Raw genomic sequence first — 19,220 nt, 5'->3', positions numbered from 1 at the left:
GCTTTCTCGGCATATTCTAATGATAAGATCTTCTCAGGTGATCAGCTGAGGGGGCGTCATCTTCTCACAATGTTTCAATGAGTTTTGTACCCATCATCTTCAGGCAAAGATGGGTATGAAACTCACTGAAATGTTGCAACAAGACGATGCCACCACTCAGCTTATCACCTAAGAAAATTTTATCAAGATTTTATGTTCACTTCACACTGTGAGGATTTTCTTAGGAAAGGACAAATTGAGCACACACTTAAGTGATGGAGGAATTGGTGGAATGTACTGATGTAGGGATTAGATTACATTGAAAACATTTCACGATGGTGAAATTCATGAAAACATGGTTTTTAGACTGGATTTTATCACAAAATGTGAGCTATTTCATCAGTCCTCAACATAAAAATAAAACAGTTAAAAAATGTGTTTAATTTCACTTACCATAGACACCCTATTTTGGCATCAATTACAATATTTGGCTGAAACAAAATCCAGTTAGGAGAGTATGGACAAAGTTAAGAAAAATTTATAACAAGATTGGAACATTAAAATTGAACACATACCAAAATGTTTAATAACTACCTTTAGGTGGAAGCATTAATCTAAATTATAGGGTGGAATATAACAATATTTCATTTACAATCTATCCTAGATTTTCCAGGGTGGAATGTAATATGCATAGATGATAATATGTCACTATTCACAAAGTAGATATGGTATTAAAAAAAATTTCATGTAAAAAAGATAGCTTAGCTTTCACACTAGCTGATTTTGTGTTACCACAAATACATTTGCGTTACCACACATAGCCACTATTAATGTTTTCCTATCTTCTATACATTCCTGTTGATCATTACCTCTAATTGATGAATAGTATTCACTATTATTTTCAAGTAGAAGTTTCTCAAATAAGGTGAACATTAAAAGCATATAAATATAAGCCACTGTTGTTTATTCAAGTCTTTACCACTCCACACACTCTAAGAGATTTTTCTGTTGCTGCTATTGTAAAATTTAAACAATGATAAAATTATGAAGATACAGAATGCCTGGGCAGAACTTCATGAGGTACAATTCCTAGTGCTGCTAATAGGAACATTTAAATGTAGAAAATAGTAACCCTAGCTTCCACCTTTTCGGAGGAAAAAGGGACTGGTTGGAGAAGGTTGAAAAACAGAGTTAGGCAAGTCACTCAGGTCCATCTGTTATGAGAATGAAGAGAAGCAAAGGTCAATTATGCAGTGTTTACACTTTGGGATACTTCTTTCAAAAAAGAGCTCAGTTGAAACAAATAAATCCCTTAAATCCTTTGACCACCATCTGCAACTTGCAAAGTGGACATAACAATTTGCAAAAGAATCCCAATCCACTGAATCCCCAAGTTTACAAGTATTACATGCTGGAAATATTATTAGAGAAAAACAAACTAACCTGGCAAGTCAAGTGTGAGTAAGAAACAAGGACATTAAATGTACAAAATAATTTCAGTATTCATACTAAGTGAAATCACAATAATGAGTTTTGTTTGTTTTGGAACAACTGATTGTCATAATTGCTGTGTTATGGCTTTGTGATAGGCCAACAACTGGTGAACCTACGTCACTGTGACAACATGTTGCCAGAGACTGTAGTATCTCTTGTACTAATAGCACTTATTGGAACATAAACAACTCAACTCAGTGAATTTCTCTGTAATCTCCAATGTCAAGGGCCCAACTCCACGCATCCTTAAAATTATGGCTCCTGTCCCAGCACAAGCTATAGCTGTACCTCCTGACCTATACGGCCTTTTTAATGAGAGATCCCCAAATGCCAACACATCAGGCAAGATTTTTATGTTATCAAACATAACTTTATGTTTATTCATGAAAGAACACTCAGCAATTGCTGATTTTTCTAAATTACGATCATTAATTACTTTTTTAAATAGGGGTCCATAGCTTCCATAATTTAAAAAAAAAATGTGTCACATAGCTTTTAGCTATTATTGTTTTATCATAAAATGTAAGCTTTCATGGCTGGTACTGTCATCATTTAAAACTTCAGGCTATTAGGCTGTGGTCGATGTATAAAACTTTCCCCTAAAGTTTCGTCTCTGACAGGAGACATCTTCAGAGATAGAATGGTGAACTGCAACCAAAACCTGATGGAGTGCCAAATATATAGGCAGTGTAGATGGCAGCACAATCTATCATGTGATGTCAGCTATGACATTACCACTGATAAGGCCAACATTCGCAATTAAAAGTAATGGACTGTCATTCTTACATCGCAAGGTTGACATTATTAATAATACTATGCATGTTGTGACTGGAATACAGTTGATGGTCTAACATTCAGGACTATGAAAATTACAGCAGGGACATCAATTAATACACAGAAGAAGTAGTTCGCTAGTCTACAGAAGAAAATGTCAGTAGCTTCTATCAAGGATAATTCTTGAACTGTTATTAATCTGTCTGGTAAAAATTTGACTGAAGCTGAAATTTCTGTTCAACCAAAAGAAATAATTTTGCTATGACGCCTTTAAAAGTACCCACGGAAGATATTATAGCAAATATTGAGGCAGGGATCCATCAGCTTCCACAGCAATTGGCTGATGTAATTAGGGTGGAAACAGCTAAAAAAGTTACGTACATGTAAGCCATCTAACAGTAATGCGTCACAAGCACAAAGCACAGCACTGAGGGATATCAATGCAGATAAAAACATTATCTTTCTTACCGCAGACAATGGTGATTCCACGTTCCTGATGAGGAGTGAGGACTATAATGGAAAGATTAATAATATTTTGGATTCCACTAATTATAAAAAAAATTCAGAAGGATCCAACTGCAAAGATTTTAAAAATCATTAATTGAATGGTGAAAGCTTCTTCACTCTCCTCTGACGATAACATGTTACTCTGCAAAACAAAGGTGTTCCTGCCTAGGCTCTATGGATTACCCAAAGTGCACAAGCCACAGATTCCTATGAAGCCTATTGTGAGGGCTGTAGGGTCTCCCATTCATGAATTAGCTAGACACCTTGCCTTACTACTGCGACTTTACGTTGTGGAACTGATAGTAATATTAAAGATTCATTTCATAGACAAATTAAAAGAAATGCATGTGGTAAAAAGGTGACAGCCTTGTTAGTTATGATGCCGTGTTGTTATTTACCATGAATCCAGTAAACAAAGCTATCTCATGTACAGATGATACTTTTCCAGCAGATATTGTGGACTTATTCAGATACTGCCACACCACGGCCTATTCTCGAAACAATAATGATTTTTATGAATAGATTGATGGGTTGCCTATGGGCTTGTCCTCTTAATCTGGCTGTTGCCAATATGTTTATGGAGAACTTTGAACAACAGACATTGCAGACAGCCATGTCGATGATACTTTCGTAGTATGGACACATGGTGCAGAGGTACTGGATGTCTTCCTGATACATCTCAACAGTAGCAATCCCAAAATACAATTTACTATGGAGACAGAAAAGAGGCCAGCTGAATTTCTTGGATGTGTTTGTTACCACGTGAGGGGACCGGACATTGACCTATAGAGTATACAGAAAAGCCACACATAGTGACTGTTAACTGCATAAGGACCACATCAGTCAAAAAAAAGGTATGATTAAAAACTTGGTAGTTCAGTGCATAAAATTTGTGAACCAACTTACTTAAAAGATGAGCCTGAACATCTACAGTCAACATTTAGGAGAATGGTTATTCTAACAAGAAGACAGATAGAGCATTTCACTCTAGAGAAAGAATCAAGACCGATGAGGAAAGATGGCTGTCCAAAGGGAAAGTTTTCCTACCATTCATCAGTATAATTACAAATCACATTGGGATAGTGTTGAGTAAGTACAGTGTGGAAACTACATTCAGACCCTCCAGGAAGACAAAGGAATGTTTCAGATCGTCAAAAGACATACAATATCCTGTGGCTATACCAGGTGTATATAAAATTCTTTGTAGTTGTGGACTGGTTTATATTGACACCACAAAAAGGAATGCTAACTCGTCTTGCTGAACACAAGAGGAATTGCACCTGGGACATACAGATAAATCATCCATAGTGGAACATCTTTACTACAGGGAAGGGGGATCATGAAACAAAATTCACTGAGATGAGTGTCATATTGAAAATATCGCATTATCATACACATATGTACAGAGAGGCTACTTAAATTTATAAACACCACAATAATTTTAATAGAAAAGATGAAGGTGTTAAATCAGATAAAATTTGGATGTCAACTTTGCAATGTAAGAATGACGATCGATCACTTTGAATTGAGAATGTTAGCATTTCCAGAGACAATCTCATAATCAATGTCACATGATAGACTGTGGTGCCCTCTACACTACCTATATATTCGGCACTCATTTGAGATCTGGTTGCAGTTCTCCATTTTACCTCTGAAGATGTCTCCCGCAGTCGGAGAGGAATTGTTAGAAGAAAGTGTTATACATTGACCTCGGTCTAATGGCCTGGAGGTTATAAATGAGTTTATTGTTTTATTTCACTACTGCAATTTCAGCATTTGTGCCATTTTGAAGAAAAAGATTTTTGACATACAGGTTGATGACAAATTGTATGTCAAAAATCTTATGCTTGGAAATGGCAAAAATGCCAAAACTGTAATAATAATATAAAACAGTAACAGCTGAAAGCACTATAACATAACTTATATTCCAATTAAAATTACTTCATGATTTGCAGATTTCATTGGTGGGGGGAGGGGGAGGGCAGTGCTGCCAGGCTACCAGACAGCCATGCTTCACAAGACACAGCAACTAATTACGAAACAGGCAACACAGTGAGCATGTGACACTCAAAAATGAACTATGGTTGCCTGGCAGGTAGCCTCTACCACTCACCTTGCTAAAATGGCAAATTTTCCGCTGGTGTAGTCTACAACATTTGGAACCTGTATGGCCTGACTGACCAACACAGTTGTATCTGCACTGACAAGAGATGATGTAAATACAAAAGACATTGAGTAGAAGAGATCCTCAACCACGTGCAGATCTTTTTATGATCTGACTACTACATAAAATGATCGTAAAATGGAAGACCATCAACACAAGCAATGAGATACTTTTTTGCATATTTATTGTTCACTTTTAATATAACATTTTTTGGGTAATATTTTAAGGAATAACAAGATGACACAATTTTGTTTGCTGTCTGCACCTGAAGAATATGATTTCTACATGTTGTACAAAAACAGGTAGGTACTAACAAGGTAAAAAGTTTTAATCTTCTGGTAAGGTTAAATGGAGTAGCTCCTTCAGGATAAGTAAGATGTGGTAATGGACTTCTCTATGATTCTCTTATCCACTTGGCAACTCTTGTTGCTGAGGATTGAAAACAGCGGAAATGAACACTGCATTTCAGAGACATCACTACGAACTTAATTTCATTGTATTCACGAAATATTATTCACACAAAAATCAAACAACAGAAAATCCAGGATGGAATGTAACCATATTGGAGAAGGAAATCTTTGCAATCTGGATTGAAGGTGAGGACACCCTATCCACATTCTTCCAAAACTTCAACAACTTCTCCCCCATTTGCTTCACCTGGTACTACTCAACCCAACAAGCCACCTTCCTAGATGTTGACCTCCACCTCAGAGATTGCAACATCAGTACCACCATCCATATCAAACTTACTAACCCACTTCAACAGCTACCACCCATTCCATACCAAGAAGTCCCTTCCATGAAGCCTAGCCATCCATGGTTGTCACATCTGTAGTGACAAGCAGTCCCTCTCAAAATATACGGAGGGTCTCACTGAAGCCATCACTGACTGTAATTATCCTCCCAACTTTGTACAAACACAAATCTCCCATGCCTTATCTTTCCAGACTCCCACCACCTCCCGAAGTCCCACAGTCCGGCCACAGAGGAGCATTCCCCTCATAACTCAGTATCATCCAGGACTGGAGCAACTAAATTACATTCTCTGCCAGGGTTTTGATTACCTCTCGTCATGCCCTGAAATGAGAAATGTCCTGCCCACTATCCTTCCCACCCCTCCTACAGAGGTACTCCACCATCCACTGAATCTAAACAATATACTCATCCATCATCCATCCTTACACACCCCTGCTCCCAATCCCTTACTCATGGCTCATACCCCTGTAATAGACCTAGATGCAAGACCTGTCCCATACATCCTCCTACCACCACCTACTCCTGTCTGGTCACTAACATCAACTATCCCATCAAAGGCAGGGCTACCTGTGAAACCAGTCATGTGATTTACAAGCTAATCTGCAACCACTGTGCTGCATTCTATGTAGTGTAACGTTCCCTGGCAGCACACACACTATTAATAAACTAAAATTTAATTGTACTATATGCGCCGCTATGAAGCAATTCATATATACGGTAATTGTTTAAGAAAAAATATTATTTAATTTTGTATAAAGGATGTTGGTTATTATTGTAATATTTTCTGTAATAATATTCTCAATGTATTTATGATTGTAATATTTCTATACTCATAATTTAATTACAAAATATGTCAATATCTGTGATAAGAAAAATGTAAAATACAGCCGCAGACTGCAAAGAGACATTAACGGTTGGGAGTGGTATAAATAGGAATACATAGTGTGCATTCTCTGTCGTCTTTCTCGAGAACTGAGAGAGAGAGAGAGGAACCTGTGACGTAGCATTTTATGAATGAGTAGACTTCTTTTGTCTGTATCTATCTTTAGCCGCCATTAGAGGAGAAATTACAAAGTAATGTAAGTTGAATTATATTGGTGGTCTAAATACATTATAATTTATCAAAATTGTGTATTACTAATGTAAATTAGCTTGCACATGTCATCTACAATATTACTTTAAAGAATTTTCAGCATTTTTAGCAATTATCGTTGGTGTTGCTGGGCTGTGCTGTGACCGAACGATTTGCAGCGGCGGCACATTTAAAAAATTGTTCCGCTAAGAAAAAGTAACCCAACCCGTAGATTGGGAGCAGGTAAAATTAGCAGTGAATTACGAAAATATTTTTCTTTTACAGCGATCCTGAGACTGACTGAATTTATTACTGGTTTTACATTTGTGCATTCATAGGCGGATACTTAACGTTGAAGTTGTTAATCTGTTGGTTCTTTCAATTTCTAAAGCAAATAACTTAAACGTATAGTGAAGTGTGTTTTGTCAATGATAATTAAACGTTCAGGTCGGCTTGGCAATATTTAACCATTTTATGCTAACAGAGACAGTCTTGTGTTCCATAGCTAACGCCGGGAAAGAATTCATTAAATATTTAAAAACCCACTGCATCTAGAAAGTATGTGCCAAGGCCGAAATACGTAAAAAATTTAATTTAAATAATTTTCAGAGTCATAAATGTTATTAATCAGTTAGTTTGAATTTATCAGCATGAGAGGGTGGCTGAAGTTCACGTAATTTTAAATGTGCTTAATTCTGTCTAAATGAATTTTTATTACCACACGTAAAAAAAAGGGTTCTACAACGAAGTTCGTACTGAAAGAGCAAATAACAAAAACAATTTAAAGTAACATTTCTCCCCTCCATTTTCATCCACTTTCATTCATTTTATTTCTTTTTCCACATTATATATATATATAAATTTTATTTCATTAAATTGGCACCAAATAACGTGGGGCTCGAATAAGCAGTGGCCACAAAATACCCATGAGATAACTAGGGAATTATTGTAGTCGAACTTTGTTGGAGAACAATTAATAATTTTTTCATGTATTGTATGTATTGCCTAACCAATATTGTATGGTAATACCTGTATATGTTTTTTTGCATGAGAACACTATATACCCAGAGGCAAGCTGAAGAAGAGAGCTCATTATATCAAAAAATTAATTACCTACCACAATACCAGGGGGCAGCTGCACCCAAGATAGATCACCAAAAGGTAAAGCTACAGTGTAGTTGTCCTGTGGGTAGTAAAGTAGCCTCAGTGCGGTGCTCTCGAATCTTAAGCAGTGATACCGAGTTAGAAAGTGGGGCACAAAGTAATGTTAGTGGTGTAGTTCAGGAAGTACAATGTGAGAATCTGGGGGCAGATGGGCAAGAAATGTTGCCACTGCCAGCCAGTGATTCAGTTGAAAGTAAAAATACTGTGCCACCTACAAGCACTAGACACGGACCAGAGAGTGGTGAGGTGTCAGAAGTGCAATCATTAAGGGTTATGTTCGAGCACATGCTCAATTTCCGAGCTACGTTTGTGCATGAACAAGCAAAGCGTGACCAGAGATTGGTAGCTGAATTTGCACGTATGCAAGCAGAACGCGATAGAGAACGTGACGCTATGCATGCAAAACGAGAAACTGAATGTGATGCTAAACAAGCAGAGCGTGATCGATACCAGCATGAGAGAGACTTGCAGTTAATGCAATCTTTGGAAGCTACGCAAAGTGAGATTGTTAGTTTGAGACAAAACTATGAAACCATACCCAAAGCAGTGCAGGAACTGAGCGAAAGAGTAGATAATATCCAGGTGGCTAACGCCAGTATCGTAGATGAAATCAGTGTACTGGCTAACAGGATGGAACAATCAGAAATTGACACAAGTCAAGCAATTGAGCAGAAACTGTCCGAACAAGTGCACAAAATTGAAAACGAATTTATAAAAAAAAATAGACGAGAAGGTGCACGCTGCGATTGAGGCCAAAGACTTGGGCTCGAGTGCGGAAGTGCGGGACCTAAAAAGGGCGGAGCACACTGACATTCCGCTGTGGCAGCGGAATGTCAACCGTCGTCTTGTGGAGCTGGAAAACAGCTTGTTGCACGGCGACGCACAGGCGAGTGTCACGCCAGCCAGGTCCAACAATGATAGGCATATAAATACAGCAGTGAAAAATTGCGACTGCGAGACAGAACAGGCAACCAATGTTAGTGAAACAAACAAATGTCACTCCAAAATAGTGATTGAAGAAAGCCTGATTAAAAACCGACAGTTTCAGATCTTTACAACGGAGAAGAAATCTGTTCACCCTGTAGTATTTATCAAGGGATTTAGAAACATTTTGCCTAGTGTTTGGAGTCATACACAGAAAATACAGTTCGTTATGTCTTACATACAAGGAGATGCTGCATTATGGGCAACCGAAGCAGCTGACAGTTGCGGCACATATGAGCAATTTGGAAAGGCATTCTTGGCCAAATATTGGTCAACATGTATTCAGGAGAGATTACGGAAGGAGGTATATAATCCAGAGCCGTATTCTCCACGATTAGGCAATTTGCGAAAATATTTTGAGAAATACATTAATAAGACCCGTTACTGGGACAAGCCGATTTCATCCTGGGATTTGATCAGACTTTTGAAATCACACTTGCCGATACACATAAAGGAAAAACTTATATACGTACCGGAGAACGACATGGAACATTTCTTGTCTGTTCTGGACTCAATTGACCTGATTCAGGAGGATGTTAAAGCAGCCTCTGAACAGGCTAGAAGTAACAGAAATGGTTACAGAAATGGTCGAAATAACACGCCTCCACCAAATAATGGAAACGGCGGAGGTAACAATAGGAGAAAAGATTATGTACAAAACGAGAATCGAGGTAGAGACCGGAACGGCAATAGTCCGTCGGTGAACAATGACCGGAAAAGGAGGTTCGATGACCGATATGAAACAGGCCCACCAAGCAATAGTAGATGGAAAAATGCCAGGGGGCCGTGGAACACCAATACCATAATGATGCAAACCGAACTTGGCCACAGAACCAGAGGCCCAGTCCGGACCAGCAAAACAGTGAAAGATACGACAATAACCGACCGCCACCACAAAATGCGCCAATTGCGCAACCGTGGTGGCCGACGCAACACAACTTACACATAGTGGAGGTCAGCGACACAGAGTAGCCATCCACCAGTAATAATCCAACAAACTAGATTCAGCCGAGATACGCTCTCCATCGTCGGCTGAGGTTTGGAGTGAGAGCAGCCTGACACAGAACAAAACATCGGAAATCTGTATCCTCAGGTATAATGACGGGGTACAGATGGGACATGAACTAATAACTGAACCACCCACGTGCTTAAAGGAGCAAAAAAGACAAAGTACAAACGATAATAGAGATCAAAATTAACAATATTGATGTGCAAGCAATCGTAGATACAGGTGCTACTGTCAGTGTCATGAGTATGGATCTATTCAGAGTACTGGGGAAAGAAAAGCGTATGCTGACTTTTCCTGTGAACAATTGCAAAGTCACTGGAGCCATCAGTGCACAGCGAGAAATAATTAAACTCCAAGTGTGGGTAGAGATATGTATAGGGGGAGAAGCCATAGTGTGCTCGTTCCTGGTAGTAAAGGGTTTAAATGTAGCCTGCATTTTGGGGGTAGATTTTTTGAGAGAAAGGGACACAGTAATCGACCTTTCTCGGGGAAAATTAAGTTTGATGAATGCGGGTAGGGGGTTAGAATTGTCCATGCTCAGATCTGAAGAGGTACCTGTGCCCAATTGTAATGCTATTAACATAAAATGTAGGAATCAGTGGATACTACAAGTAGACAATCATTCTCTAGGACAAAATCTCTATTATCCAGACGTACGAGGTGATCAATTAAAAGCAAATGTGGACGCACTTGTGAACAGAGTATCACAGTCTGAAAATTTGAACTCAATGCAACAGCAGGATTTGGTACAGTTATTATCTAACTATGCAGATGTATTTTCAGAATGACCAGGAATTGTTACGGGATATCAATACAATATCGAGGTGAAGCCTCACAAAACCTACTGTCGAGCCTCATACTCCATTCCTTAGTCCAAGAAGGAAATAGTAGCTATCTCTTAGCAGATCCCCAATCAGGGAGAGTATGGGGACTGTATCCGCGTAAGGATGTGAAAATATTCCTACAGTAAATGACTAATAGTACTATGTGTTATGTGTAAAAAAAGGTACACCATTCATTTGAAAATGAATGAACGTTAATGATGTGTGATCTGTAGAGATAATGTACTAGTGTAGAAGTATTTAGTTATAAGGATATGATTGACTTTCTCTTTTGTTTATGAGTATTTCTGTTATGTCTTCTTTTTAATTAGTGTTACCTTAAACATGCTCTAAATGTCTGCACAGATAACCTGATTAGTGCAATTATTTGTAGTGTTAAATTGTGACAGAGATCAGTCAGGAGGAACATTTTAGTAGTGATTAGTTTGTGTACTGCATAATATTCTATATGTGTGTCAAACTTGAAATATTTCTTGGTACAATCTTTTCTATTATATATATATGTAAAAACAAAGATGATGTGACTTACCAAATGAAAGTGCTGGCAGGTCGATAGACACACAAACAAACATAAACACACACACAAAATTTGTGTGTGTGTCTATCGACCTGCCAGCTCTTTCATTTGGTAAGTCACATCATCTTTGTCTTTAAATATGTCTGCTTGTGTCTGTATGTGTGGATGGATATGTGCGTGTGTGTGAGTGTATACCTGTCCTTTTTTCCCCCTAAGGTAAGTCTTTCCGCTCCCGGGATTGGAATGACTCCTTACCCTCTCCTTTAAAACCCACTTCCTTTCGTCTTCCCCTCTCCTTCCCTCTTTCCTGATGAGGCAACAGTTTGTTGCGAAAGCTTGAATTTTGTGTGTATGTTTGTGTTTGTTTGTGTGTCTATCGACCTGCCAGCGCTTTTGTTCGGTAAGTCACCTCATCTTTGTTTTTATATATAATTTTTCCCACGTGGAATGTTTCCTTCCATTATATTGATATCATCTTTGTTTTTAGATATATTTTTCCCACGTGGAATGTTTCCCTCTATTATATATATGTATATATGTGTAGCTGTCAGATTGACAGATTTGAACCCAGAATAATATCAATAATATGAGACCCTGAGAACTTTATTTTCAAACCAGTGTTATCAAAGAGAATAATGCACCTAGTAGTGACCCGAGGGCACCATGGGAGGCAAACTTATTGCGGATTTAAGTAACGCAAAGTTACGCACAAAGAAGCTTCAATTGAAGCATGTGCAGATCAAATCAGTAAAAAGAGCTAGCCTGATACAGTCCAAGTCAATTTTAGCCTACAGAGACTACACTGTAGTTACGCAGGACCTTGCAAGTAAAGTGAGACATAGTTTCAAAGGAGTTATTGAACAATATGCCTGAATCCGGCTGGAATGCACAAATGAAATCTACTCGAACATAAATGTAGATGATTTTTGGGCAAACTAATACAAAATTTTAATATTTGTTCCCATGTACGCAATTATCACACACCTTGGTAAAGAGCGAACAAAGAAGTTACGAATGTGCTGTTACAAAAAATTGCACAACGGACATTGTAACTGAAAAAACTTAAACAAAAGTGCAGTATTGTGTGGCAGAGACAGACAGTGACTGTTAAAACTGCAGCAATACGTCACGAGGTTGTTTCGAACAAGCAATAAGAAACTGTATCATCGCCGTGTGTGCAAGTGGACAAGGAACTAGCACGACACGAACAGTGAGCCGATAACAGACGGTGGACCAAGCTAGTGTCAAACTATAACTCTTTGTGTGTCAAGGGACGCCAGGAAAGCGCATTGACTACAGAGATACATTTTGTCCTAAGGTGAAAACTTGCTTGTGACTAATGACAAGTCATGACATGGTGAAAAAATATTGTGTGCCCATAAAACGTGTTACTGTGACAACGAAACATTGTGCAAACCAGACTAGTGAAGGCCTACTGAATAATAACTGCCAGTAACTGTGTGCGTTCTTTCCCACAGCAGGAAAAATGCCCATAAGGATAGTACACTGTGAACTTGTTGCATGTTTGCTAGAGCAATGCAAGAAGATGTCACACGGGCGAGCTGATATACAACGCGGATCCGGCTACTTCAGCCATGCAGCGGCCGCAGCAGCCCGCAGCAGACCAGACAGCCACACACCTCTCCGTGCCGTAGCTGTCAACACCGGGGGCGGTGACGTACACGGAGCCGACGCGCCGTGCCGAGCGCCGCTGAACAATCACTCCGCACCGCTCACCAACTACAGCATTATTGACATATTCCAAAATATTTACACAAACTACATAACATGTCAATGAACTCGATTGTGACAAACATTGAACACTTATTATGTATACCCGTAAATTGACGAGAGAAAATGAACACTAACAAGTGTAGGAAATGGATTTGTAACACGTAGGTAGTGGGAACATTATGAAAAGTGACGTTGTGCTAAATGATTTCAAAAAACTAAGTGATATATCCTAGGACAAGTGACCTTGCAGTATATCGCAAAAAAATATTTACGAGTTCTTAAACTCTCACAATAAACTTTCGTTGAACTGTATGTGACTGTGACATTATGTAACCATTGATGACAAACTGCTAAATCATTTCAAAAGAATTACTGTTAAAGAGACAAGATTAATCATGAACCAACTGGGATGGCAGGGCTCCGGCACAGTTTTGGCCAGGTTTCCTGTCTGCCTTTGCCCAAATGGGGGAGCCATGAACATATATAACCCTGGGACTAATTAAAAGAGCCATTCCATTAAAAAAAAAAAAAAACAGAATTGTAAAGAAAGTTACTGGCACCATTATGTCAAAGTATAGAAACTCTTTGCCAAATGCTGCCAGGGGGCAATGTAACGTTCCCTGGCAGCACACACACTATTAATAAACTAAAATTTAATTGTACTATATATGCCGCTATGAAGCAATTCATATATACTGTAATTGTTTAACAAAAAATATTATTTAATTTTGTATAAAGGATGTTGGTTATTATTGTAATATTTCTATACTCATAATTTAATTACGAAATATGTCAATATCTGCGATAAGAAAAATGTAAAATACAGCCGCAGACTACAAAGAGACATTAACGGTCGGGAGTGGTATAAATAGGAATACATAGTGTGCATTCTTTGTCGTCTTCCTCGAGAACTGAGAGAGAGAGAGGAACCTGTGACGTAGCATTTTATGAATGAGTAGACTTCTTTTGTCTGTATCTATCTTTAGCCGCCATTAGAGGAGAAATTACAAAGTAATGTAAGTTGAATTATTGTGGTGGTCTAAATACATTATAATTTATCAAAATTGTGTATTACAAATGTAAATTAGCTTGCCCATCTCATCTGTAATATTACTTTAAAGAATTTTCAGCATTTTTAGCAATTATCGTTGGTGTTGCTGGGCTGTGCCGCGACCGAACGATTTGCAGCGGCGGCACATTTAAAAAATTGTTCCCCTAAGAAAAATCGGGAGCAGATAAAATTAGCAGTGAATTACAAAAATATTTTTCTTTTACAGCAATCCTGAGACTGACTGAATTTATTACTGGTTTTACATTTGTGCATTCATAGGCGGATAATTAATGTTGAAGTTGTTAATCTGTTGGTTCTTTCAATTTCTAAAGCAAATAACTTAAACGTATAGTGAAGTGTGTTTTGTCAATGATAATTAAATGTTCAGGTTGGCTTGGCAATATTTAACCATTTTATGCTAACAGAGACAGTCTTGTGTTCCACAGCTAACGCCGGGAAAGAATTCATTAAATATTTAAAAACCCACTGCATCTAGAAAGTATGTGCCAAGGCCGAAATACGTAAAAAATTTAATTTAAATAATTTTCAGAGTTATAAATGTTATTAATCAGTTAGTTTGAATTTATCAGCATGAGAGGGTGGCTGAAGTTCACATAATTTTAAATGTGCTTAATTCTGTCTAAATGAATTTTTATTACCACACATTAAAAAAAGGGTTCTACAACAAAGTTCGTACTGAAAGAAAAAATGACAAAAACATATAAAGCAACATTTTCAATCCCCCCCAACATAATCAAATCAAATCAATTCATTTCATTTTATATTTTTTTTTTTTTTTAATTTCATTAAAGTAGGCATGACAACCAACAAGCTGCCTGAATGGCCACCGACAAACTGTGGCCAAAAAACAAATGGACCATCCTGTTGCTGAACATGCAGCCAAACATGATATCCCTCATCTCAATGACTGCTTCACAGCCTATGCCTTATGGATCCTTCCCACCAACAACAGCTTTTCTGAATTGCGCAGGTGGGAACTTCCCTGCAATACATACTACGTTCCTGTAACCCTCCTGGCCTCACCCTTCGTTAGTCACTGTCCTCACCCATCCAGCCCCCTCCCTGTTCCCATTCCAACACTACACAGCCGTTATTTCACCGCCACACCCAGTCTTCTAATTTAATTTTATTTCTCTCCTTTCTGCTACTTACCTCCCCACCTTCTCTCCTGCCCTCCAACTAAACTGCAGCACTTCACTGTCCACCTCCCCCCCCCCCCCATACTATCCCTCCCCCTCCCCACCCCAGCCTCCTCCTTACGCCCATCCAGTCGCCACACCCATCATGCACTGGTGTTGCTGCTCACAGTGTGGTTTCAGTTGTCTGAGACTGCAGACATGTGTGCAAGTTGTGTTTGCGTGAGTGTGTGTATGTGTGTCTATTGCTGACAAAGTTCTTAAAGGCCGAAAGCTATAATTGTGTGAGTCTTCTTGTTGTGCCCATCATGACTCGGCATCTCCACTATATGATGAGTAGCCACTTCCCTTCTCTAATATTGTTATTCATACAAAAATTTATTGTCCTGCTGAAACTACTGTTGTAAGTGCAAAAATGTTTCTCCAGATCTAAAGTCATAATCATAAACTGTACTTAGAAAATCATTTTAAAAGCAGTTCCAATGCATAACAAACTTTAACTGCAATTTTTGACATTATTGAAAACTGTTGTTTCTAAATTAAGATGACTAAATAACAACAAAATGAGATGGACAGACTGCTACTCATCACTGAGCAGCAGACAAGCATACTGACAGACGACTGTTAGATACTGTATGCCGTCAGATAATGTTAAAAACACACACACACACACACACACACACACACACACACACACACACACACACTTATACAACCATAACACAATACACATTGCCAAATGCTAAGGCCTGTGTGCATTTCTCTATTTCTGGAGGACACTGTCCTATAGCTTATAATGCCTAGCTGTCTTCCTTCAATGTGCCTTTTTTCTGCTCAATACCTCCTATATGCTGTAAGCAGCAATTTAATCTAGCCACTTCATGTCATTATTACATCCCAGATTTTCCATTGTTTAAGAGGATTAAAAATGCAAATGAGCTACATAAACATTCCCCAAATGAAAATACATCAAATGTCTGTACTTTGGCATCAGCTCTGATGGACTGAGGGTTGAACTAAGACCCTTCTAGTCACCGATACGCATAGTGTCTACTGTCACCAAGCACCACCAGTCAGATATTGGAGACCAATGTTCTCTCTCTGGATGCATCACCAATTGTTGTTGGGGCATGCCGCCAACACACTGAGCTTGCAATACAGCCCTTCCAGTCTGCAGCACCAGCAACTGATGCAGCTCCATCACTGCTTCCAAGCCACAACGAGGAATAGCAGCCACATGAAGGTATACAACACCACTTTCCCAATGGGACTGTGGGTTTGATGCTTGCCCCTGTCTGTTGGACATGGCATTGGATCTCCACTGTAAGCTGAACCTATGAAATAAATCAACTGCTTCCACAATGAGCTTAATGGATACGTCCATTGATTACCTACTGTTGTCATCCTGCAGTGTTACATTTGGTGTCTGAAGAGATAGTGGGGGCTACGTGTGGTGTTGGACATCATTTACATTGAAAATGTAGAGCAACAATGGCGCATCCAGATGCAAATGCAATTCATTGACAGTGTTCAGCAGAAGTGTGCAAGTAAGTGCCAATTATAAATATTGTATGGGATTGTTGGGTCTGCCTCCCACTTAGTGGTATTCCTTGTGTAGTTGTTTTCCTTTCGGCATCTGGTGGTAACACATTTTGAGCAAGATGACATCAGGTACTGAGATTAAGAACGTGACCATCCAGGAGCAGTCATCCAGATGTGAGATGACAGCTTTGAGTTGCACAAGGAACCAGAGAAGTTAGGGAAGAAGAGAAGGAGACAGCCTCTCCTAGTGTACTCATACCCTTCTTAGATGTTAGCACTGCCACATCAGTGACTGTTTAGGCAAGTAGGGAAGATGTTTTTGTAGTAACACAATTCACAATGTCCGTCGCACTTCACATGTTGTAGACCGGGAACTGTCTGCTTGGCATGCCCAATGTAAACTTACTGGGCACGGCCCATGCTGCTTGAGTTGTTGTTCCGCCGGCAGGGGGCATGGCCGAATTCTCGCATGTCGTCTGGTGGACGGGACTTTACTTGCGACAACTATTGTCCTTGACGCGCCGTGCTGATGTGCGCCTCCCGCGATCTTTCTGGTGGCTACTGCACTTCTCCTCCTTCGGGGGGTGAAGCCACTGTGATCCACTGCGTCGGAAGGTGGAGCATCGTGCAGTAGCGATAACCACCACGTCCATTGAAAGGCTGGAGTCGGGGGGGGATCTGCCAACCCTCGAGCCGGAACCTTCGAATACGGTTGGAAGTGACCCACACGAAGAGGCCCCCGTCGTCCCACCACCGGAGCCCGGGACAGAACGAGCGACAAGCCATCAAACTCCGGATCTCAGTCCACCTCGGGAGGGGCAAGACCCAGTGGTGGGGATGATGGGGAAGGGATGACCACAGGTGAGCCAGCCTCCTGAGAAACCGGGCCTGCGAGGGGGGACGGCTCTCGCCGGGGCATCTCTAACAATGGCGATGCCGGCGCTCGTGCTACTGGAGGCCGCCAAGGCGGAGAACCATCGCAGTGTGGCGGAGTCACAGGTGGAAGGGGCGGTAGCGTTCCCTGAGAAAACAACACAGGTGCCGGCAATGGGGAGGCCAGCACCCGAGGGGTCGGAGGGTGGGTGCCCAAACGTGGACGTAGCTGATTTTGGTGACGACGTACCTCCCGGTTCCCCACCTGCAAGGTATAGAGCCAGCGGCCATTGCGATGCAGGACCACCGCCGGTATCCAACGTGGATTGCGACCAAACTCACATGCCCAGACCGACATACCCGGTGGAAAGCCAGGTACCCCGTTTAGCGAAGACAGGCTGGAGGAGGTGCACCAGAGTCCTAGGTCGGCGCCCGTGCAGGAGCTCTGTGGGGCTGCGTTCTCCCATCCGTGTGGTCCGGTATGCCGTCAGGAAAAATGTCAACGCCTCCTCCGCAGGAAATTCATGCACATACTTTTTCATCTGTGTCTTAAATGTTTGCACCATGTGCTCAGCTTCCCCATTCGATTGTAGATGAAAGGGGGGAGAGAAAACATGCCGAATACCGAAGCGCCTACAAAAATCCTGGAAGGTCTGCGAAATAAACTGAGGTCCATTGTCCAATACCAGGGTGACTGGCAGACCTTCCACAGAAAAGATGTTTGCTAGTGCCTGGATTGCAACTTCTGAAGTGGTTGAGGAGCATCGAACCACATATGGGAATCGGGAATAAGCATCAATGACAATGAGCCAAAAGCCATTGAGAAACGGGCCCACAAAATCTATGTGAACACGTTCCCATGCCTGGGTTGCAGGCGGCCATGAAGGGATCGCTGACCTGGGAGACGCCTGTTGGCTCGCACACTGGGAACAGGCGACCACCTAGTGCTCAATTTCTCTGTCAATACTAGGACATCAATGACAATGAGCCAAAAGCCATTGAAAAACGGGCCCGCAAAATCTATGTGAACACATGTCTGTGAGCCAAGGTTTTAGTACGGGAAACACCCCAGTGTCCCTCATGTAATAACATGAGGACCTCCCTTCGCAAACACGCGAGGAGCTGTATCATCGGTAGCCAGAAGGAGAACTCCTTCCAAGACTGAGAGGCAGTCTCATAGAACAAAATAATTACAAAGAGGGTCCGAGGCCCAACCTGGAGGTCGGGACGACCACCCCTGCTGAACGAGGCGAACTACTTGCCGGAGAACTGGGTCAGCTGCCATTTCCCTGGCGACTTGAGAACTAGTGATCGGGAAGCCATCAACTGCTTGGCGGGACGCCACATCCAACTGAAAAAACATAATCTCCTCCCGATCGAACTTAGGATCCGGGCCCACTGGAAGACAGGAAAGAGTGTCGGCACTGGCATGCTGTCCGGTAGGGCGAAAATGAATGTCATAATGGTACTTAGAGAGGAACAAGGCCCAGCGCTGCAGTCTGTGGGCCGCCCTATCCGGAATCTGAGAGGCGGGGCCAAATAACGATATTAATGGCTTATGGTCAGTGATTAACTGAAACTTCGTGCCATACAAGAAAGGG

General features: G+C 40.6%; 1 protein-coding gene across 3 annotated transcripts in view; it reads right to left on the bottom strand.

Annotated features, from left to right (window-relative positions):
* The window catches only part of LOC124789742 (regulator of MON1-CCZ1 complex), a 100,649-nt gene that overhangs the window by 55,540 nt on the left and 25,889 nt on the right, over positions 1 to 19,220 (bottom strand). For all 3 annotated transcript variants that reach the window (XM_047257195.1, XM_047257196.1, XM_047257197.1), the window contains exon 8: positions 433 to 496. In XM_047257195.1, the coding sequence (XP_047113151.1) occupies positions 433 to 496 (64 nt within the window). The remainder of the gene's footprint in view (positions 1 to 432; positions 497 to 19,220) is intronic.

The sequence above is a fragment of the Schistocerca piceifrons genome, chromosome 3 (genome assembly GCF_021461385.2).
Source record: "Schistocerca piceifrons isolate TAMUIC-IGC-003096 chromosome 3, iqSchPice1.1, whole genome shotgun sequence".
In the NCBI taxonomy this organism is placed as follows: domain Eukaryota; kingdom Metazoa; phylum Arthropoda; class Insecta; order Orthoptera; family Acrididae; genus Schistocerca; species Schistocerca piceifrons.
This window is presented reverse-complemented; position numbering and strand designations above follow the sequence as displayed.